We start from the raw sequence: 24734 nt of genomic DNA on the forward strand, positions 1-24734 counted from the left end.
AGAAGGACTTGGCAGGAGGGCATGTGGATGAAATATATGGCGGCATCAGGCAACAGCCATTCTGAGAGTGCCCATCTGCAGAACACAATGAGCATTTCCTAAGGCCTTTGCTTATGAACCCACTGGGTGGATACCGTGCTCCAGCAATCAAAGAGAATTCCTAAGGAACAAATTTCATCATCCTCATACACAGGTGGAGGAAGGGAACAGAGGAAAAACAGCATCACACTCAGCAAACGAAAATCCCCCAGGCTGCTGACTGCGAGCCACTGGCACTAGAGGAAAGCGACAGTGGGTCCTCACGCAGAAATAGAGGCACAGTTCTTGTCCCAGGGAAAGGCTTTGCCTTATAGTTTTATCCATCCAAAACAGGAAACATACAACTAAGGTGTCGCTGCTTGCCTTTTAAAATACAATTCTGCTACAGCAGTGAACTCTTCAGCTGTGGTCACTTGTTTTAATTCTCTAGCGTGTATTTTTAAGCTGTAACGGGGGTGAATAAATTCATATCTAGTGTCACACATGGAAGAATTTAGCAAATCTGGGCTAGAGATGAGAACATATGGTTAAATAAGAAGCACTATAACAGACACTAAAAGTAAAGGGCTTAGAAAACTTCTCCAGTAAAACATAAAAGCTACATACTTAGAGATATAGTGAAATAGGTTTGGAAGGATGCACATTATGCTGGTAGTACGAGTTACCTCTAGGAAGGGAAAAGTGGGGTTGGGGAAACGGGGATTTTAAGGAGCATTTTCCCTTTTCAAAAGTGTTGGAATATTTGACAGTGAAAATATTTGTATGTCTACTTACGTGATTAAACATGAACTTAAGTAATGGGAAAAAACAAATTTTTGAGAAAGTTCCTTCAGGTCACATAAATACACTTCAAAATAGCTGATCCAGTTGTGATTTAATGCTCTGTTCTACAACTTATTTGCAAAAATGCAGCGTAACTGGATAGGTGAATTCCCAAGACTCCACTGAAGGTCAGAAATTTTTCCAATTTTAGTGTTGGGCAGAAAAGCCCACATCACTAAAGGGACAACGTCCCAAGTTCTATTTCTTTGGGAAGCGGAAGTTTTTATGCACTCAAATCCTATGCCCTGTCCAGTAAGTGGGTGGCAGCTTCCCCCAGGAAGAGCCCCAGACTGGATGCTGAAAACAGAGTGCTTCACAGCCCGCTGAACACAAAGCACAGAACCTCAGCATCCTGCAGTGCGATCTTCCTTAGGACTAACGTATTCTGACTTTCTGTCAAACTGCACTTTTTCACTCAAAATTCCAAAGTTTTCTTAAGTGGAAAGGAAATTTTGCAACAAATTTTAAGAGAGATAACATTAACAAAGTGCTCTTTCGAAGATTATCTGTTATATAGTTAGTGCCTTACAAGTGTGAGTTAAGCAAATTAAGCTCTATGGACTAAGAACTAATTGTACTTAAAATAGGACAAAGCATTTGCTCAAGTGTTTTGAAAATTTCCTGCAATAGAAATTCCATCATAATATCTACCTGCCTGCTCTAGCCCCTTGTTGGTAAAACTGTCCTTTCGAAAGAGCCATCCCAGTAAAAGCCAAGCGACACACACAACGCAGCCACGGCTGTTTTGGTCCAAGCAGTCATTCTAAATCTTGGCTACATATTATAATCACCTAAGAAGCTTTAGAAGTCTCTGGAGACTCAGGCACGTCCTAGAGCAATTAAATCAAAATCTCTGGGGAATGACCCAGGCATAAGTTTGCTGTTATTGTTATTGCTGTTGGCTTTAAGTCCCCAGGGGATTCAACTGTGGGACTGTTTGAGGACAACTGATCAAACTTTAATATGCCTACAAATCCCCTGGGGATCTTGCATAAAGATAGGTTCTAATTCAGGAGGTCTGGAGTGGAGTCTGGGATGCTGCATTTGTAACAAGTTCTGAGGTGATGAAGCAAGGATCCAGTTTCTAGAGTCTGTTGAGATAAATTTATAAAATCCATTGCAGTATTGTTTCTAAAAAGGAAATATTGAAAAACCACCTAGACGTTCATCAACAGAAGGATGAATTCAGACAGTGGGACACTATATAGTATTTAAAATGAATAAATTATAGCTAAATGTATATCGATAAATCTCAAAAACAATGATGAGAAAAAAGAAAAATACAGATATCTGTATATTGTGATGCCATTTATATTAATTTTGAAAGCATAAACAATATTATATATTGTTTATGATACATGTGATATTAATATAGTAATGTACGTGGAATAATAAATACCAAGTTCAAGATGTGGGTTTATCTGGGGAGAGATGAGATTAGAATTGGAAAAATGTGCACAGTGGGCTTCAGCTGAACCTGTACTTCAAACTACCAGAATAAAATATGGCAAAATGTTAAGATTTGATAGTGCTGGCAAGCTTTGTGATGAGTATATGTATATCTGTTTGGTTTTCCTCTATATTGCATATATGAAATAATTCATAATTTTTAAAAGTTTAAAATTTTTGTACACCCATGTTCATAGCAGCATTATTCACAATAGCCAAAAGGTAGAAGCAGCCCAAATGTCCATCAACATTTGTCCAAATGTCCAGATGAATGGATAAACAAAATGCAGTATATACATACAATGAAATATTATTTGGCCTATACAGGAAAGGAATTCTGACACATGCTACAACTTGGATGAACCTTTGAGGACATCATGCTAAATGAAATAAGACAATCACAAGAAGACAAATACTGTATGATTCCACTTACATGCGGTACCTAGAATAGTCAAATTCATAAAGACAGAAAGTAGAATGATGGTTGCCATGCTCGGGGTGGGGTGGGGGGCGGGAAAGAGCATTTTTTAATGAGTTACATAGTTTCAGTTTAGGAAGAAGAAAACAGTTCTGGAGTTGGAGGGTGGTGATAGTTGTACAACAGTGTGAATATACTTAATGCCACTGAACTGTAGACTTAAAAATGGTTAAAATGATACATTTTGTTATGTATATTTTACTACGATTTTTAAAGGTTTTTAAACTTAAACAAATCACAAGAATATATACATCCATCAGTAGAGGACCAACAAAATAAATTTTGGAAATTATACAAGGGAACACCACACTGTCAAAAAGAATGAGATCCACATGTGTTGGTATAGAATGACTGCCAAGGCACATTGGTCACTGGAAAAAGTGTATGAAATGCCACCATTCATATTGCATAGAATATCTCTGGGAAAATAGCTAATAAACTGGTAACTGTGATCACCTCTGGGGAAGGAAACAGGGAAGCGTGAGATCAAGACTTATCTATTCAAAAAACTCAGTGAACTGAGTTTTAAATGATCAATTCTCTAAACTATCCATACTACTAAGAGGGATGAAAATAAATAACTAGAATTCACACCTAATACCCCAATTCTGAGTAACTGAATGTTAGAGAGGTTAAGTGACATGCCCAAGAGCACACAGGTAACAGAACTGGAACCAGTTATCTTAGTATGTACTTTTCTAAACGTTTGAAATATTTAATAAAAGACTTAAAAATGTCTCTTTATGTACTGCTAGCTTACTGAGGCAGAAAACATTATGTTCTCCAAAATAAATTATGTTTGAGAAAACCTCAGTATTACCTAGTTTAGTTTGTATATTGTCAGCATGATTTACACGTCTGTTAACATTTGTCCCTGTATATAATTTTTAAATTTTCAACAATCTTCTTTGATGAAAGATTTTTCTAGTCCTTTCCTTCTAGTTTGGGATTTTTGTTGACCATCATTTTAATGTAGTTTCCATGCTTGTTGTTCACATACCCAAAAATGTATGGATAATGGATTCTTTAAAGCAAAAATAGACATTTTTTAAAACATCACAAAAAAATCATAGACACATATGCCTATATATACAGACATATACATACATATGTATCCTGAATCCAGATCTGCCACTTTTCCCACTCTGCACACTTTAGCAGATAAAACTGTAAAAGAATACACTCCTCAATATCTCCCAAAGACATATCTGCCTTTGCTTTATTTACGGATAAAAAGTCCTTTCCACCACTAGGTGTTTTTTAGCCAAAGATCCTGCTTCAAAGGTAGTGTACCAACCACATTCCAACTGCTAACTGCAAGATTTAAAGAGTCCACAGGGTGGCACTATATACCTTTCGTCAAAGTCCATAACCTGGTAAACCGTTTCCAGAAAACAAGGATAGAGAAGAGCCTCTATCATCAGCAAAGATTAAAAAATTGAGGCTAATATGAAAGACATCTTGTTCCTGTCTGGAGGGATGGCTGCCAGCCAAAACACATTTGAAGCTCCAATTACATACTTGAAAACTTATCCAAAATGCCAAGCAGAAGTTATAGACTGCCTGTGGTGGAGCATATTTCTTCCAGTGGCAAATTTCCGTCTGTTCCTTTGGACATACTTCACTACAAGTATTTGATCATCTTAAACGTATTTCCATCTTTCCATCTGCTCCCCCCAATACACATCTCTCTCTCTCTCTCTCACATACACACACACACACACACACACTATGGAGTGTATTTTCAGGTGACTTTTGTTTTCTGATACAGGGTAAGAACTCATAATCACATCTCTATTAAATAATATTTATACTTCAAAATAGTTACCTGTCTTTATCTTTTTCTAAGTTCCCAATTTTCAACAGTTTATGAATGTCTCACTAACAGGAATAAAACTTGGTGGGTTAAGTTTCAACTCAGATGATAAAAATCTTAAAACTTATCACAAAAAGATCTATTTATGATCTTAACAATCTTGTATCAATTTATAACAGACTGGGAAAGTTCAGTGTTAGTCTTTGCCATACAGGCAATTTTAAAAGATAACACCCCATGCTTGACCTTGAATAGATTTTCAGCAAACACATAAGCCTCAGAAATGCCTGAAGAAAGAAAATCTGACAAGCTCAAGTGGTTTAAAACTCTGTTTTTATGCCCATTATCGTGGCTTTCTTTTAAGCTAAAAATCTCCTGTAGATGATTTAATAAAATGTGACGATGCCTTGAGTATTTTACAACACACAGACAGATTCAATGCAATCTGTTCACTTCATTCAGAAACATTTTTTCTGTGCAGACACAAGAATTCTTCCCACGACAGTAAGCGTATGTGTCTTGCATCCCAATTAAAAAAACCACAACAGCACCTTCCAGGCCTATAATCTTCTTTTTAAAATAAGCATTCAAGTTCAAAAGCACGTTGCATACAGTTAACCAGGGTGCTTAAAAGACCATACCCCAGTAATATATTGTTTATATAAGCTGATTATATTTGCAAGAGTATTTTATATGTGAAATACACGAAACATTAACGGGCATATACACCTTTTAATATGTGTTTATTTCCAGAAGCAGCAGTTATGGTCCCGCTAAGCAACTTTTCTCAGAATTTGAAGGAAAGATAAACTTCAAAATACATCAATAAAATTGAGAACTCGCTCCAGTCCCAGGTGAACTCCAGTGATGGGGGAAAGGGGCAGGTAGTGTGGGCAGCTGAGTCAATTCTACTGCAAGCCCAAGTAGCTGACAATACTCTGCATGAGTTCAAGAAGCAGGTGGTGGAGTACATGCAGACTGATGAATCCACAGCCATCAACCATCTGCATCAAAAATAACACCTCAGCACCTCAGTGCTGACAATCTACCTTCTTTCCTTGATCTCCAACTCATAAGCAAATGATGTGCAGACAAGACTCAGAAACTCTTTTATTAAATTGAACGCAAAATGACTGTTATAATAATGTCAAGCCTTTATCAGAAATCAATACATAAGTGAGTATACACAGCCAAAATGAGCCATCAACATAAGCAGTGTAAATTTTAAATAACTTTCAGATTTCTCTATCCAATATGCTGAAGAAAATAAAACCAAAAGAGCAATTTCAGTTTCACAATTCACAGTTGAGTGGTTTTAATCCCATGACACTTTTGTCATTTATGTAGCCTCAGAACACAAACAGATTTCCAAAGTGGTGACTGGCACATAGCATATACAGCATATACAGATGTTAAACCCCTGTATGACATTTAGGGAAAATTGTAGGAAACAATCCCAATTTCATACAGTGTTGGCTGGCATTTTTTAGCTATATCCTTTACCAGAGACCTTGTCCTAGTGAAACAGTAAAAGCAGTTTTAAAAGTTTGCCATGCCATTAAATGAAGGGTTCTAAAGCCTCCTTGGTTTTCCACGATTTTATTCTCTAATTTAAAACAATGACTGCGCTAAAATGCAACATTAACAGTGAAAGCAAAATCAGTTTTGCTTCTGGATCTAGAGCATACATCCAAGAGAGGCAACTTATTGTCCTAGCAGATACATGAAATGCTTTAGAGCAGAGTCTGACATACTCTAGTAAGGCATTTCAAAGCAGACACACCATACCCAAAGTAAATTATTACGGCAGCCGAGGATACCACAAGGTGAACACCAATTAATACAGAATAACATGAAATTCTTACAAAACGACACACTAATTTACAAAACCACAGAAATATGCTCAAGTACCAAAAGAAGGCAAAACAATGACCAGCCACTCTAAAAGAGTTTTGTTCCCATAAATGCCAGATTTTTCAGAGTAGAAATAAACTGCTTTATATGTGCTTTGCCCTAGGGTAATATCATTCATCCAGACACATGGGGTTACTTTTCCTTAAAAAAATATATCATGTAGAGAATATACATATAATCAGCGATATAGAACATTTATTTTCACTAGTGAGGGGGTCACTTAAGCACTTACATAGAAAGAGTTATGAATGAATCAAGAAAGTTATATAATGCAAAAGGAAATCTGATAAAACCTGTATTGTTAGTGAGATTTTTAGCAGTTGCATTGACTTAATGAGGAACTCTGACCATGGAAAAATCTTGAAGTTCAAAGAACTGTGAAATGTCTAAAAGTGAAAGTCTAATTAGTAAAAATACGTATTTTCATTTTAAGGGCCCCAAAGGAAGTGTAATTTTGAAAGCCATGAATTTTATCAAGCAAGCACAAGAACATGCATCAGGAATACTGACGTTTCAGTTCTGACTTACCCGCTGAATCTTCATGACCTGCAATAAGTCACTTAAATTCTTCCGATTTTGTCCACAAAAAAATTGGCATAAAAATAAAGGCATAGGTCAAAACTTTTTCCTAAACAGTACTAGAGTAAAGCTGAAGATGGTTACTAAGGCTCACAATTTCAACAACTCATCGTACAGTACAATCATTTTTAATCCTGCTAATTATGGCTAAGAGAAAGCACGGGCAATTACAATTCTCAGGGAAGTCAAAGGCTTTAGATAAATTAATGGTTCCACTTTCTAAACTACTCAATCTGTTCCTGTAGAGTTGATTAAAACAGCTAATAGTCTATGGGGTTGACTCTTTACTCCTCTCTACTTTCTGGTAGAACATGTGAAAGTAGTAAAAGAAGTGATACCACGGAGAAAAGCAGCAGTAGATTGAAATGAGGTATAGCTGATTTAATAAACCCCAATCAGTAACTTACAGTTTTCTAAAGAAGCTGCATAGTTCAGCAAAAATACATCATAAGAGGAGGGGTAAAGAAAAAGTTCTTGTCATGAAGCTTTAAAATGTATGACAATTAGCATTTAAAACGACCAACACCAGAAAACTTCAGTTTGAAAAGGAGTCATCTTCCCTCACTCTAAGCACATACAGAAACTGAAAGTGGTAGGCTAAAGTCCACAGGAGAAAAGGACATATTTTAATTGGCTCAGGTTTTCAACTTCATACACAGCTTTTTAAAAGATGTTAATATGCAGACAAATATTAAACTACAGTTAATGCCACCTATGCTAAAGTGTTTAAGGGAAATGTCTGAAATTTACATTAAAATGTGTATTTTTTTAAAACTCCATTGTTTGATGGATAAATAGAGGGATAGACAGATATGCAGTAATACAAGTATTGGAAAATGTTGATGGTAGAATCTAGTGGTAGTGTATTGTAAAATTCTTCAACTCTATGTTTAAAAATTTTCATAATAAAATGTCAAGAAAAATGTTAATATTTCTACAATAAAATTAATTTAGCAGTGTGTTTTAATGACTCAAAGTACTCAGGCAATTTAAAATTTTAAATTAATTGAAGCAAGGAAAATTTTGCTTTAAAACACCTTGAACCTGATTTGTGAAGATGCCTGTTTTTAATGTAGAGACGAACTAGCACAATTAATAAGTATTGTGAAGACAGTCTCTTCACACACTTCATTTGCAAATACATAATTCTATCCTCTCTACAGTATTAGATAAGTTTGAAAAAGACACTGGAATAAAGTTTTTCCAGACTTCAATATCAAGCTCTCCCAATCCACCACACTACTGTTCACTAAATATAAATGTAACACAGATCAAGGCAAAAAACAAAAATCAATGACTGTTGCCAGCCTGGGACAACTGGATTCATTTTCAGGATGTATGGTTCCCGATCAATAATGATACAGTCTTACTCAATATCAAATTGAGATTGCATAAAGAAAAAAAAAGATGTAGAACACAGAATGCGCATAAAGCTTTGTTATTCCAAGCTCCTGTTTTATGAATCGTGATTAATGGCAATAATTCTATCATCTCTTCTCTCTGTGAAATGCTAAAACTTGCTAAAGGCACTCATATTCTGGGCTTATCAAAGACAGGGTCACATGGTACCATAAGCCGGTTTTTTTTGGTAGCTACCCAGAAAGGGAGTTGATAAATGATCCTCCCATTCATAACAAGAAGGCAAAGTCAAACAGCTATCAGTAGAAATATCATATGAGAAGCTATTTACACAGCTATTTGTCCATTCAGTTAGATTGACAGTAATAGCTCACAATGGCAGGGGTCCACCACCAAAAAACTAAAGCAACAACAAAACATTCTTTATGATGCCTGAAGCTCCTGAAGGGAGAGTTTGCTGGTTAAATAAAAAAAGTTGGTAAGGTGGAGTATTTTTAAAATATCTGTTCAAAAGCCTGCATTAAACTTTTGCCTATACTGACAAAACATTTCTCTATCTCTAAAGCAGCTCTGTTGTCTTTAGTACATGTCCCAACAAGTTTTTTTAGAAGGTACTTCCAGCCTTCCAGTTCTGACATTGAGGAAACAAAACAGATTAGCTTCCAAATCCATCACTCCTAGGCCTCTCTGTAGAGGATATTATGCAGAACAGTTACCTGTCTCCCCTGACACAAGCAAGACTCGTTTCACATGGGTCACTGGATAGTCCTCAAACTGTCGTTGCTCATAATCCCAGCCAATTCAGGAGTGAAGGAATCATTAATCCCACCACTGATCTATCTAAAGAGGAAGATTTAACCAGATATAGATATATACATATATCCTTTTATCCTTGTTCAAAGTGTAGATAGTGTAGCTACAAGCAAGCACACCAGTACTGGAGAACAGCTCTGTAAAATAAAGTGGAAGATCTCATGCTTTCCTTTTAGTTGTTTAAGTAAGAGGGACATGGGGATGATCTCTGATAGCCATGGTTCTTCATTCAATCTCAGGGTTTCAAAAACTCTAAATGGTTTTCTAAGTTTACCAACTAATGAAAAGGGGCAATAGGGAGGAGAAGTTGGAGGCAGAACTTTTTCTAAATGAATCGTATAAAACAAGTATTCACCTTGCGGAATTCCGTGCAATAAGAGACAAGCAGACGAACGTCATAAACAACATGCACGTATTTACAAGTTGTAGTACGTGATACACAAAGACAAGACCAACACAGTGTTTTCAGTGTGGGGTCCAAAGGATAACATGGCACACTCGGTTCTGTAGCTGAACATTTTTGAAAAAACACTTCGAAGGCATAAGCAATCCAATCTTTTAATTGGAACACCAAAATTTTTCCTTCACAACTTCTTGCCCTCGATATCTTAGAAGAGTTTCTAATTGTTATCTTCGAACACTGATTTTTGAATGACAACTTACACAAAGATATTCACAAAGAAAAGAGACGTTGATGCTCTGAGTTCTTCTTGCAGATGATTACTGGAATCTACTTACTTGACTAAAGGTTTTCCATTGGTTAGGCCTCTGTCCGTCCTTATATACAGAATATAAAAAGATACTAACATGATTCCTGGGGAGCACAGAGTGCAAATTCTAAAGCACAATAAAGAGCAGGACTCGATTTCACTAAATGAAACCAAATGAGATCACGTATCACTGACTGCAGTAGTAACAACAGCCTTCTTTGACAGGGGAAAAAAACCCACTGTCTGTAAGGAATGCATGAGTATGAGAAATTGTACCATGAAGGGATGTATTTATTTAGGCATTTCCTTTCTGACACCTTTGTCACACTTTGTTTCACCTATGGAACACAGGAGAATATTGCAAGGTAACAAGCTCAAAACATAACCTACTGTCACAGAGATGTGTGATTTTTTTTGGACGTGTATGTAACCTTTATAAATGATCATAGAAGTTATTTATCAACTTCCTAGCGTTTGGAAATTAAGGAGCAAACCCAGCTATTGTAGGCAATATGGTATTTAAAGTGTCATATAAAACAAACACATCACTCTTTTTTAGTGCAAAGAAATATAACAGTAAGAATTAACACTACAAATCTAACTTTTTTCTTTAAAAGAAAATGAGTTTATGGATTCATAACATCCATTAAGGGCACTGAGATGAGAAACCTGAATATGCAAGGCCAGGAAAAACATTAAGGCCTTAAGTCCACTGCTGTTATATATATATAATGAAATTGTTACGTGGGGAGAGTAGAGGGAATCCTTCCTTTAATTTTATCTGCAAAGGAAAAACCGAAAGTGGATGAATGCCACTTTTATAAAATGTAAATTTTTATCCACAATCTTTTACTGTTATCTAAGGATTCAATGAAATCTTCTCTATGGTATCACATAAAGCTATATGTACATAGTTTTATACATATATGTGTGTGTATACATATAAATACATATATATACACACACACATACCTATACATGTGTATACATATATATAGTCACACATACAGAGAGGGGAAAAAATGAGATCTTTAAATAATCACAGAACCATGTGGCCAGAACTGTCATATTAAAATCTACCAAAAAATTATACTTAGCAGCAAAATGAGTAACCTACTGACCAATAAGATAAGCTCTAAATTGCCCTAAAATAATCAATTATACTTTATAGATTACTACAAAAAGGGTTATTATACTAAGAGTCACAGGTCTACATAGAACCTCAACAGAATATTATTTCATTCTTTTGTTTCTGGGAGAAAATAAAATTACTAAGCAATTTTACTTTTAAAAAAACCACCACTTCAACAGAAGGGCAACTTGGTGGTGTACCAGAGGTTAATCACAAAACTTAATTTTAAATATGGGTCTAGTATTTAAAAATTGTTCAGAAGTACTAAAGGAGAGGAATGATGATTATAATTTTCCTTCTTCTCATCTCTTTGCCTACAGAATTTTCAAGGAAAAATAGGAGTTTTATTTTTAATTAATAATATAAGCAATCAAAAGTGAATTTACCATAGTACACAGATACTGCTCAATATAAACTACCTGGTGAACATGGCCTTTCAAAAGAAGTATGGATGAGCACCAGTCTTATCCATGTAAATATAGTAAATATGTAAAATATGGTTAATGAAAGTTCGTAGAATCCTCCATTATTTAATCTAGATATAACACTAGAGCTTCTCATTTTAAAAACAAAGAACAAAAATAATAATGCTGTTGAAATTATCAGATATGAAAGTAATCTATAATATATTTTTATTATCTTCAAGGAAGCTAGATTATAAAGAATAATACCAAAGTTCAGATATTTTTCTATTGGAAATGATGATACTAAAATTTGATTAACTTTTTAAAACAATTCTTCTCTATCTCAGAAATAGTAAAGGTGTGGTATTTTTCAGGACAGTCAACAAACTAGCAAGACAAAGAAGAATGTAAGTAAAACATAAGGATCTGTTTACCTAAAAAATCTACCAAAACAAACATCAAGGGATCTGAACTTACAGTTGAGACCATCATGTAAGTACATGTTATTATCATCAAGTAACTCTAAATTGAAATATCAAACACATTTCATTTCCTAAAACTAACTGAAAAAAACGTATATATTTTTTTTAAGTCACATCTATTCTAAACTCATTGGATATTCAAATGTGAGGCTTGGAAAACCCACAACATAGCTGGGGCATGAAAATGAGCTTATTGGATAAGCTAATTCAACTGGGGGAAGAAAAGAGGTGGGAAGAAGGTGAATTTAAATTTGTGAAATTCACAACTGGAAATGAAGTTTCACTGTTTGGAAGTACACAAGCACATTAGAACTCTCTGAATCCAAGAAAACCTGCATTTCAATAATTGGAGGACATGATAAAGAGAAAAACTGTCCTGGGAAGGACTCTAATGCAGTTTTACATAGTATATCCTACTGACAATGCATTGAGTTGAGATGGTGATTCCAAAGAAGCCTTGGGAAACTAAAATCTTTGCTTACCTGTTTTTACTATGATCTGAAGCAAGAACTCAATAAAATTATTTATTTAGCAGTACGTAACACTAAAATTGCAGAAAAAGATGAAGTTTTTAAATAGCTAAAGCTCTAAGTGGTCAGGCTACTAGTTGACCAGAACTTGGTCAAGATAAAAAGTTATTTCTCATGGGGTAGGTAGGTCACAGGCTTTAAGCAGCTCAACACAACTGACCTGAAAAAGCATCATGACTTAAGCATGTTCTCTTCCTTCCCCAGTTTTGACACCTTGTGGTACCACTGCAGGTTAGGTGTATTAACATTAAGCAGAGGAATGTACTCATATCAAAAGAACCACAAAGCAGAACATGTTGACAGAAGGCAAACAACAGGCAGGACAAGCTGCTCTATCTGAATATGACAATCACTATACATATCCCAGATTCTCCATCTCATTCCTGTACCGCTGTTCAGACACCTTGCTTTTATGTTGCTTGCTCTCTAAATGCTGCCGGAATTCCATTTCTTCGCCGGCCCCAACATTACACATGGAGCAGTAAAACTGGCCACTTGGAGTAACGCACATGGCCAGATCACGTGGAATTCTCTGCCGAGAGCGGGGGTTGAAGTAAGGACCTGCTAAAGCAAGAGGCAAAAGTAATGTACTCACTTCAGCATACTAAGTGAATGGTGGTCTGACCAATTATCACCGTAATTTGTAATTCTAAGCTCAAAGTATAAAATTCACAGATTCCTAGCTTTAAAAGAATGTAAAGTCAATGGGTGTTTTAAATTACAATTTTATACAGGTTCAACCTAAAAAGCTAAAATGATTCCTCCAACTATCGTCAGAAATGTTACTGTAGAGCCAGACCCAAACTCTAAATGGCAATGTCTCTGAAAAGTAAATATAATTTAAAAAATACTTTCGTTTCCAAGAATTATATAAAAATCTGTATAATTATGCTAATTCTTTAATCCAAAAATTCTAAGAATTATACTAAGAAAATGTTGAGAATTTTTGCATAGAGATTTATGAGCAAGGACATTTATTTCATCAGAGTTTATAAAAGCTTTTTTGGGAGGGTGAGGGGAAAGGAAAGATCCAAAAATATAACTCGAAAAATCATGGTAATGAATGCAATGAAAAACTATACAGTCACTAAAAACAAGGTTATAGAAAACTCTTTAGTAACAATATTTGATTATAATATGCTATTAAGTAAAATAAAAATATCACAAAATATGATTACATTTCCATTTTACAGAAGTAACATACACAAAGAATTGGAATGATGTATACAAAAATGGTGGAATTATTGATAATTTTTTTCTTTACATAACTGACTTCTTAAGTTGGACCATTAGCTCAATCATTTTCTGCTTTTCCTTTCTACTATAATAATAAACATTTAAGGCTTTTCTCAAAATGTTACTTTAACTGCATGCTACAAATATTGATGTATTTTTATTACTATCTGGGTCTAAGAATTCTCCATCACCAGTATGATTTCTTCTTTGGCCCATGAGTTATTTAGAAATGTTTAAAAACTTCCAAACACATAAAAATTTTGTTTGCTTTTTTATATTTTTATTATTGACATCTCATTTAATTGTACTCTGATCAGAGAACATAAGTCTAAACCACCTTCTATCCTAAAGTTTTTTTAATCTAATATTAAGAGACCTACCTCAGCTTCCTTCATTTCAGCTGAATATTTTTTACCTAATCTTAAAATCTTTGTCTTTTAACTGGGACTTTAGTAAGTTTACATTTATTGCAATTACTGATATATGTGTAGATTTTCATTAATCTTATTACATTGTGCTTTCTATATGTCCCTTTTTTCTATGCTTCTCTTGCCTTTCCAATTAGCTTTTTGTTGTTGTTGTTTGTTTTACTGTTCACATGAGTGACCTCTGCTCATATATGTATGCATTGGAGGCTGGGGTAGGGAAAGGATGAGGGACTGCTCAGTCCTACTCCCCCTACTGAAGGTAATCAGAAAATGCAGGAAATATTCCTAAAAACTAGTAATTCTGAACTGAAGGTATATATCAGAATCACTGAGGAAGCATTTTCAAAACACACATATGTCTGAGTACCACTCTAAATTTACTGATTGAAAATCTCTAAGTCATGGTTCAGGCATGTGTATTTTATAAAAACTCCCCAGATAATCTGAGTCACTATCCTGGTTGAACACCACTGCTATAATTTTTATTTTCCCCAATAAATGGGGATTTAATATGGTGCAACTTTAAACCAAACAGCCCATTTTTATGACGCATTTAAATGTCTCAGCTGACAAATACCAGAAGAAACATAAAGGTACTATAAGAGACCTTAAAACATAGACTTGGTTTAAAATCAAAACAAATAATACTCTAAATAGGAAATAAATAAATAAGACCTGAAATAAACACCAGCTTGAAAAACCACTAGACCAATTCCACAAAACAACAGCTAACCCCAAATTCTCAGGGCTATCTATTACCATTAAAGGAAATAAAAATAGAGGAGACCATTTGCAGAATGTAGTGAAGGTATGTGGAAATCCACAGAATACCTGAATTATTCTGTACTGCATACATATTTCTCCTATTAGGCATCATCTTATATTCATTCCCTTCTTTCCGGGTCCGCCGTTGACCAACCTCTGAGGATTCTCTGGAGAAGAGAAATTTTAAGAGTGAGACTTCTAAACAAGGATCCCTTTCAACTCTTTTCTCTCTAGAGACAGTCTCACATAACACGCTGGCCTAAGAGAAAACAGCAATACCTACGAGAATGAGTTACTCTGAGCTTCCGCCAGCCGCAGCCTCTTGGCATGATTCTTCCCTTGATAGTGAGCCTGGGCCACAGCCGGAGAACTGAAGGAGGCATCACAGAGCTTACAGTAATCATTCTCTGTGGCCAGAATCACTCTGCCTCCTGGCTTAAAGGAGCTCATCTGACAGCAAAGACACGAGAAACAAGGTTTAAAAATGTGCACTTTATTCTCTTCTTCTCCTCAAAGTTCCTTCCTTCTAAGAGTTGAAAAATAACCGAACGTTATGGCATGACCACGAACACTCAGCTTTATAAGGACAGGAAATAATTCATTCCAGAAAGAAAAAAAGAAAAAATGGCTGGGAGACAATCGTGGTTTTGCATTACAATCACCTGTGTACCAAACTGATGAGTGCTTCATTGCTATCTCCATTGAAGAAATTTTAGAAAAGAAGTTTAAAAACCCAATATGGAAGATTTAGGGCAGTACAGGTAAGGCTTAAAATCACATTACCAGAAAGAACAAAGTCCTCCCAGAATCCATCAACAAGTATTTACTGAATGCCTACTGTTTATAGGGCTTGCTACCTAATGCAAAAGTGATATATATACATGTATTTAAAAAATGAGCCCCTGTCCTCAGAGTCTATAAATTAGCTACAGATATAATATAATTAGGGGGGAAATAACCAGCAGATCCAGACAATTGTATTCAGGTTGGGAAACAATGAGTTAAGGGAAACCTAACACAGTGCCTGGAAAACAGTATGAACTCAGTAAGTATTGCTGGGTTAACAAAACATGACACATTAGATTTTGGCTAAAGAAGAATAAAATATACAATAAAGAATCTGGAAAGCATATCATATCAGGACCAGCTGAAGGAAATAGCACTGTTTCACCTGGAAGGGAAGATTTTTCTGGGGACAGGATAACTGTTTTCAAAAATCACAAAGGGCTATGCTATGAAAGAAGGCCGTTTGCCCAGGAGGGTGGAGCCAGTTGAAAACAGTCCCTAACAGGAATCAGCTGTCCATTTTTAGAGCAGCCTTCAGGTATTAGCACTGTGACAACTACTCAGCCTGAAGATCTCTCTGGGTATTTTCCTGTCCTCTGATTCTCTTTTTAACATATCTCATTTTCCCCACAAACTCATGAGGACATGAATAGCTGATATTGCTATCCACACTGTAAGTACTGAAAAACTGACACTCAGAAAAGTAAAATTATACCATGGTGTTTAGGAGTAGAGGTCTAAGGTCAAGAGAAATCATTTGCTCCACCACTTTATAAAATTTGTAACACGACGGACAAGTTACTTAGTTTACCTGGGCTTTTAATAAACTTCCGGGTGAAACCAATGCTGCTGGCTCATGGATCATACTTTGAGAAATAAGGTCAATACCTCTGACTCGTTGCAAGCATTAAAAGAAGTCAGGACCCAGGCCAAGAATGAGGCAAGAGAGGCACTTGCCATGGGCACACAATTTAAGGGAGCATCAAAAAACTCAGCAATCAGGATTAAAAATACTTAATGGGGGGTTTCCCTTGTGGCACAGCAGTTAAGAATCTGCCTGCCACTGCAGGGGACATGGGTTCGAGCCCTAGTCCGCGAAGATCACACATGCCGTGGAGCAGCTAAGCCTGAGCACCACAACTACTGAGCCTGTGCTCTAGAGCCCACGAGCCTCAACTACTGAGCCCATGAGCCACAGCTACTGAAGCCCGCGTGCCTAGAGCCGTGCTCTGCAATGAGAGGCCACCGCAATGAGAAGCCTGCACACCGCAACAAAGAGTAGACCCCGCTCGCTGCAACTAGAGAAAGCCCGCGTGCGGCAACGAAGACCCAACGCAGACAAAAATAAATAAATAGAATAAAAGAAAAATACTTAATGGAATATTTTTATCAATCAAACTTATTGCAAAAAAATCAATGAGGAACAAAACAAAAATCAAAATTTTAAATAAAGACAGGATCAGCAACAGTGCCATGCCAAGCCACATTGCTGCCTAAGGCAAAAGGAAAATTAATAACACTTATCCTGTCTTTAAGTTTTTGACATTTTGTTCACCATTGACTTTTTCATGTTAATTTTGAATTTTTTAAATATCACATTATTTATCTTGATTACTGAGTATTTTGGCTCCCTCTTAAATTCTGTGCCTAAGTCAAGTGCATCCCTCATCTCACCCTAGGCCCAGCTCTGAATGAAGTAATGCATGAAAAGTGCTTAGCAGAGTACCTGGCATAGTAAGTACTCAATTAAAGTGATTATTATTTATTATTATTTATGACCTATAGAAAAATAATACTTCAAAGACAGAGTAGCATCCATACTTCAGAGGCTACTAAAGTACAGGAATATCTTGCCTCAAAGCACCTGATCTATCTCCCAAAGAGTGAAAGGAACTTGGCTCTCAAGTGTGTGTCACGATACCAAAGTCCAGAAAGAGTTTATACAGGCTCTCTTCATGGAGGTAAGAAAAGGGCAGCCTCAAGAAACTGATCTTGCTGGAAGGCAAAATATAAAGTCAATGGGATTAACTGCAATAGAGATATAAATGTTTAAAAATCTCTCATTCAGGGCTTCGCCTAGACATTCAGGGCCATTTAACCCAGAATTTTGAGAACTGCATAGAGAAAGACTCATGAAATAATTTTGTTTCATCATTTCATGCACCGTAACCAAAGCCAATGAGAAATCTTGGGATTCATGGATTTTTGCATGCATTAAATCCAGCACCACGGAGTTCAAGGAGTTAAAAGCACTAAGTAGGACCTTTTAGGAATATTTGCTCAACTGTACCTTGATGGGCACATAGACAACAAATTTTACCCATGACCATCTGTGCATAGGACAGTGCCCACCTTGACACACGTGTCTCACCTGCGGAGGGACTGGAACAGCTGGAGTAGCCACAGGTTCCACTGCATTGCTCATTCTGGCAGGAGGAGGACAGCTGTTTGCTGCATAGTAATTTCGGAGTTTCTTACCATGATTTTTACCCTAGAAGTAACATGAAATGAGAAATCACTGTGAGGAAAATTTGTCAAATTGAGTTAATGTATTTATTAATAAATAAATTTTATTCTTTCAGAGATATGCAACAGAGGGATAAACAGACCACTAGCTAGATTTGATTATTACCTCTTAAAGTAGAAGAGTCTACTACTCTTTGATTCTAACAGAATGATTAAGTTTATCTCTGAACGATAAGAGAACAAAGCCAAAAGACATTAATTTCCTACATATTTCTGGAAAAGTACCACATTTTCCAGATCTGTGTCCTCTCCCAACTTGTTGCCATTCATATGCCACTGCCTAAATATGAATTTTATGACACTCTGATCTAATCTACTTTGTAAGTCAGTAATGAAATGGATAATCCAATTACTTTTACAAAAATAGCACTTACAGAGCATCTTTTTACTTACAAAGAACTCTCATATGCATTAGCTCATTTGCCACTCACAAAAATCCTGTAAGAGGAATTTGTTAATGTTATCCACATATGACAGCTGAGAAACTGCAATCCAGAGAGTGTGGGGAACTTGCCCCCAACACCTTCAGGAGGCCTAGCAATGGGGCCTGCCTTGAGGCAGGCCTTCTGAATCCAAAGCAAGGCCCTTTTTCAGTACAGCATGATGGCTTCAGGATACACTGTGAAGCTCTATTAAAATGGCTTTCCTCTCTCATCATGTTTCGTCTAATTTATTATTCACAGGTTTATGGCGGAGCTGATACAAACGGGTGGGAAGGGTCAGTGGTCTGAAAGCATTCTAAATGAGGGTAAAACCGTATATTACTCTTTAAACTGCACTGTAAAATCCAAACCTGTAGACAAATATTTATTCACCATCTACTACATGCTTGGCCCTAGAAATAAATAGGACTAACATATGGTCTGGAGGAGGAGACAGATACATAAGCAGTTAAAGGAATGAGCTAAGTTCCACTTTTTGGCCACTGGAATGCTGTAAAGGTGCTTTTACCATGGTCACAGTGATCTCCAGGAGTCAAATACAACAGTCACGTCTGTGCGGTCATTATGCTCTAACTCTAAGAAGCACCATACTATTCATACTCCCTCCTTCTATTGTCTTCTATGACTACCTCTTACCTCCCTACCTCTCATTCTCTAAATGCTGCCGCGTCCAATGCACTACCCTCAGCCCTCTTTTATCTCCATCTATACACAAACTCTAGGTTATTTTACCCAGTTTCCCAGCTTTAAAATATAATCAATAAGTTGGTGACTCCCAAAATTACCTATATCCATCCCTGTTATGAGCTAATTGCTTGTGTCCCTCCAAAATTCCTATTTTGAAATCTAATCCCAATGGGATGGTATCTGGAGGTGGGACCTTTGGGAGGTAATTAGGTCATGAGGGTAGAGCCTAATTAGTGCCCTTTAAAGAAGAGGCCAGAGGGCTCCCCGGCCCTCTTTCCACCATGTAAGGATATAAGGAGATCTCCTTATATCCTTGTATGTAAGGATATAAGGAGATCTCCTTATATCCTTACATATAAGGATATAAGCCTGTCTGCAATCTGGAAGAGGACTTCGCCAGAACCCACGCATGCTAGCTCTCTGATCTCAGACTTCCAGCCTTTAGAACTGTGAGAAATAAATGTTTGTCGTTTAAGCCACCCAGCCTATGTAATTTTATAGCAGCCCCAACAGACTAAGACAATCCCTGACCTTCAGAGCCATATACCCAACTGCCTTCGTGCGATCCACACATTGCATTCTTAAGAGGCATATCCAACTTAAAACATCTAAAACATAAATTTGGGTTCCCTCCCCACCACAGAACTTTCTCATCAGTGCCACCACCGCTATTCATCCACATGTCAGTAAATGGCACTCCTCTCCACCCAGTTACTCAAGAAAAGCCGAGGGGTCCTTTTCTTGAGTCCATCCCTCCTTAAAGCCAACACATGCAGTCCATCAGCAAGTCTTGTCAGCCTACCTCCAAAATATATTTCCTAAGTCATTCCATTTCTTTCCATGGACACTCAAATGCCACAGTAATCTAAGCTACCAACTTTTTGCACTTGTAGTAGGCAGCACCTCCTAATGGTCTCTGCTCTACCCTCTCATCCCCCTAGCATTCTCCTCATAGAAGCCATACTGACAATTCTAGACATAAGTCACATCTTGTCACCTCTCACTTAAAATATTCTGATGGCCTCCCAGTACACATAAACTAAAATCCACAACTCTTACCTGTAAGTCCTATTTGATCTGGTCCTGTCTATTCTCGGACTTGATTTCACACAGCACCCCTTCCTCCTCATCACGTTTCTGCCTCACGGCCCATCATGCTGTTCCTTAAACATGCCAAACACATGGACTCTAGGGCCTGTGTACTCGCTATTCCTTCTGCCTAGAATGTTCTTCTTTCCAATCTCTACATGGCTTGCTCCTTCTTATCTTTCAGGTCTCAACTCAAACAGCATCTCACTCAACCTGAGGTGTCACCCCCATCGCCCAAACCCACTCCCCACACACACTCTCCGTCACACCGCCACACTGTCTGCTCTCACTTTATCATAGTGCTACTTATCACTATCTGAAATAATGTTTGCTTATATTTTTCTCTTTCCTACCCTCTGGAATGTAGACTCCTTGAAAATAAGGGCCTTGTCTGTCTTGTATAGCTCCAATTTCTAGAACAGTTTCTAACATATAGCAGGCAATCAATCAATATTTGTTGGATAAATGAATCACTATTATAGTGGAGATAAGGAACAAACTGCTTAGGAGAACACAGAGAAGGAATGGCTTACTTCTGCCTGAGTGTGTCAGGGAAAGCTTCCCTGAAAAGGGGACGTGTGAGTTATCTTTTAAAATGAGCAAGTTTACTAGGCAGGTAAGGAGTGAGGGGAAAGAAAATTGGGAAAGAGGAAATAGTGTGAGCAAAGGCCCAGTCTGCTGGAGAGATGGTCTTCAGGATCCTTTGGAAAAGAGGTAGGAATTGATATATACAGGGAGCTACTTATTCATGGTTTTGTCCATGATACAGAACTCAGACTTTAGAGGCAGTAGGGGGGCCTCTGAATGACTTTAAGCAAAGCAGTTACATGACTGGATCACATTTGATAAATATCATGGGAAGCGTGAAGACAGAGAAGAGAGCCAAAGACAAAGCCCTAGGATGGTACAATATAGTGCAGTAGAGAATGAGGATCCAGAAAAATGAGATTGAGAATGCCTGGTTTTGAAGTAAAATGAAAACCAGAGAAGTGTGGCATTGTGGAAGTCTAGAACAAGGTGTTTCAAAAGAAGAATCTAGGTATATACATTATTAACCCAGGAACTTTTACTTCCAGGTATTACAAAACAGAAACACACATATAAGGAGGTATCTATAATAAATGTTCCCAGAAGGACGGTTTGTAACCACTGAAAAGTGGAAACAACTTGACGGTTTGTAATCACTGAAAAGTGGAAACAACTTAAGTGTCCAACTACAGGATAATGGATAAACTGTTCATACAATGTAACACTATACTGTAGTGAAAGTACACATCTTAGGCCATGCGTGTCAACATAAATGATTCTCATAACAAAATGCTGAATAAAAAGAACATGTTGGAAAAGAAGATATGTAAGAGTAATAATCATTTTAATCTGGGGGTTAAAATATGAAAACCACTACATTTTTTTATAGGAAGATACATATGTAGCAAAAGTTCAAAAAAGTGTGGGGCATGAACAATAAATACCAACTTAGTATAGTGGCTACATCTGGGAGCATAGGAGCATCTACTGTTGGGAAAGGACACAGCTTCAATTGAATTGATAATTTTCACTCTTGAAGCTAGATGGCAAATACACATGTTCATTATATTATTTTAAATACTTTTTATGTCTGAGGGACTTGAAAATGATTTTAAAACACCAATAACAAAAAAAGGAGTGGTTCACCAGGTCAGGACAGAGAAGTAATACTTGGATTTGAAAAGACACAGGTCAAGAATAACTTTGGTAAGAACCACTTCAGTAGAGGAGCAGGGGATAAAAGGTCATATGAAGTGGCTTAGAGAGAGAATGGGAGATGTGAAAATGGAGACAACCCATATAGGCAGCTATATAGAAGAGTTCTACCATGACAGGGAGCAGAGAAATAGGGTACAGAGTTAGAAGGGGAAATGGGTCAACAGAAGATTTTTTTTAAGATGGCTTAGGCTTCTTTGCATGACAACAGGAGGAAGTCAATAAAAACAAAAGAACAGATGATGCAGGAGCTAAAGCATAGCTATAGAAGCACAGTCCATAAAAAGGCAGAAGAAGATGAGGTACACAGGACTACAGGAGGGATCAACTTCAGATAGTGTCAAGCATTTTATTTCCAAAGCAGTATCCACAGTAGTATTCGAGCAGATATTGCATCCATACATAATGATAATAATGGCAATTAACAATTTTGAGCACTTATGTTACAGGCAGTATTATAAACACTTCATAAATATTATCTCATTTAACCTTCACAAAATCCCTATCAAGTAGGTATAATTATTATCCCTATTTTACATATGAGGAAACTAAGTTCAGAGAGTTAAAAATTTGCCCAAGAGCTTTCAGATAGCTAGGTAGAGGCTGCCCAGATTTGCATTTCTACATATATCCTCTATGAACAATATAGAACAATAAGAAAAACAAATAAAACTGCACAAAAACCATGTCCTCCATACAACTAGAAGCCACAGAATGTCCAGACTACAAAATAACTGTAAGTGAAAAAGAAAAAACATCAAATCCCAGTGAGTAATCACTCATGCTCCTGCCACAAGCCTTCACAGTAAGTAAGAGCAGTCCAGCAAAAACTGAAGGACAGAGAAAAGAGGAAGCTAGCAGCAGGCCTAAAATTGCTTTATAACCACTACCAGAAAAAGTAAATCCCTTAATTTTATAAATACTAAAACATGATCCAGTCACTGACTGCTGGAGAGGGACTTAAATGTACACATTATCTGAAGTGGGTATCTTCAAAGTGGCTTCTAGAGGAGAAAAAAGGCAAAAAGGAAGGGAGAGGCACCCTTTGGCAACTGGCAGGTGAAAGGGAAAAGAAGCAAAACAGGAAAAGTTAGCGTCCTTCAGGACAAAACAGAACAAAGCAAAAATCAGAGGACATGCAAACACTCTCCTGACCACCGTAAAAAAAAAAAAAAAAAAACAACACCTCACAAATTATTAAAGAACTGGACTTTGATACAGTGATAGAAGAGGTTGCCATTGAATAAAGAATCTCATAAACTACCCAAAATCCACATAATGAATAGACAAAAACAAATCAATTCTATACAAAGTTACTACCAAAAAAAGCAATACATCTCAGCAAATGAACCACCCCTCAAAAAAAAAAAAAACAGGGCTTCCCTGGTGGCACAGTGGTTGAGAGTCTGCCTGCCGATGCAGGGGACATGGGTTTGTGCCCCAGTCTGGGAAGATCCCACATGCCGCGAAGCAGCTGGGCCCGTGAGCCATGGCCACTGAGCCTACGCATCCGGAGCCTGTGCTCCACAACAGGAGAGGCCACAACAGTGAGAGGCCCGCGTACCACAAAAAAAAAAAAAAAAAACAGAAGAAAACAACACTCCAAACTGAATTAAATATAGTATTCAAACAAAACTTTGAGGATATAAAAAATCACCTTGAATCAGGAATTCAAAATGTACAAAGAAAAATGGGCAAAATGTAATGAGAAATGAAAAGAAGGAAAATTAAACCCAGGAAAGAAAAAGATAATTATGCCAAAAATGAGGAGTAAATACAAGTGTCAAAGAATAGACTCAAATGAAAATGTAATAAGAGGCATTGAAGAAAGACAGAAAAGCAGTCAAGAAAATAAAAATGATACAAAGAAAAAATGTTAATGGGTCAGAGAGGAAGCAATGGAAATGAAGACAAGTAAAGAAGGAATAACTTACGTAAAACTGGAGTCCCTGAAGAAGAAAAGCAAAACAATCAAACAGAACTAATATTTGAGGGACTTCCCTGGCGGTCCAGTGGTTAAGACTCCACACTTCCAGTGCCGGGGGTGCAGGTTCAGTCCCTGGGTGGGGAACTAAGATCCCACATGCCACTCAGCATGGCCAAAAAAAAAAAAGAAAAACTAATATTTGAAACTATAATTGTCCAAAATTGTCTAAAATTGTCCAAAAGTAAATGAAGATCTGAATCTACATACTGAAAAGGCATACCAGGTATCTGGGAAAATTGACCCAGAACAGTCAAATCTGGGGTAGATCTTTTAAAAGGTATGAGACTTCAAAGAAAAAGAAAAAAGTCCTCAAGCTCTCCAGGCAAAACGATCAAATAACTTACAAAGGCCAAAGAATTAGAATGGCATCCACAATATGCAAAACAAGGCAATAATGGAGCAGGATTTTTAAAAAAATAAAGTGTGAAACAAGGATTTTATGTCCAGCCAACTCTTCCTATATCAAGTGTCAAGACTATAGAAAAACAGTTTTAAATATATAAGGCCTTAGGAATTC

General features: G+C 36.9%; 1 protein-coding gene across 7 annotated transcripts in view; it reads right to left on the reverse strand.

Moving 5' to 3' along the window:
* Positions 1–5690: 5690 nt before the first annotated feature.
* Positions 5691–24734, reverse strand: part of ZMAT3 (zinc finger matrin-type 3) — a 32738-nt gene continuing 13694 nt past the window's right edge. For 6 of the 7 annotated variants that reach the window (XM_067738093.1, XM_067738089.1, XM_067738091.1 and 3 more), the window contains 4 exons: positions 18114–18233; positions 15240–15406; positions 15023–15123; positions 5691–13091 (listed from right to left, as the gene is read on the reverse strand). In XM_067738093.1, the coding sequence (XP_067594194.1) occupies positions 12880–13091; positions 15023–15123; positions 15240–15406; positions 18114–18233 (600 nt within the window). In that variant the 3' untranslated portion in view covers positions 5691–12879. The remainder of the gene's footprint in view (positions 13092–15022; positions 15124–15239; positions 15407–18113; positions 18234–24734) is intronic. The other variant, XM_067738094.1, reaches the window with a different exon arrangement.

The sequence above is a fragment of the Pseudorca crassidens genome, chromosome 5 (genome assembly GCF_039906515.1).
Source record: "Pseudorca crassidens isolate mPseCra1 chromosome 5, mPseCra1.hap1, whole genome shotgun sequence".
NCBI lineage: Eukaryota > Metazoa > Chordata > Mammalia > Artiodactyla > Delphinidae > Pseudorca > Pseudorca crassidens.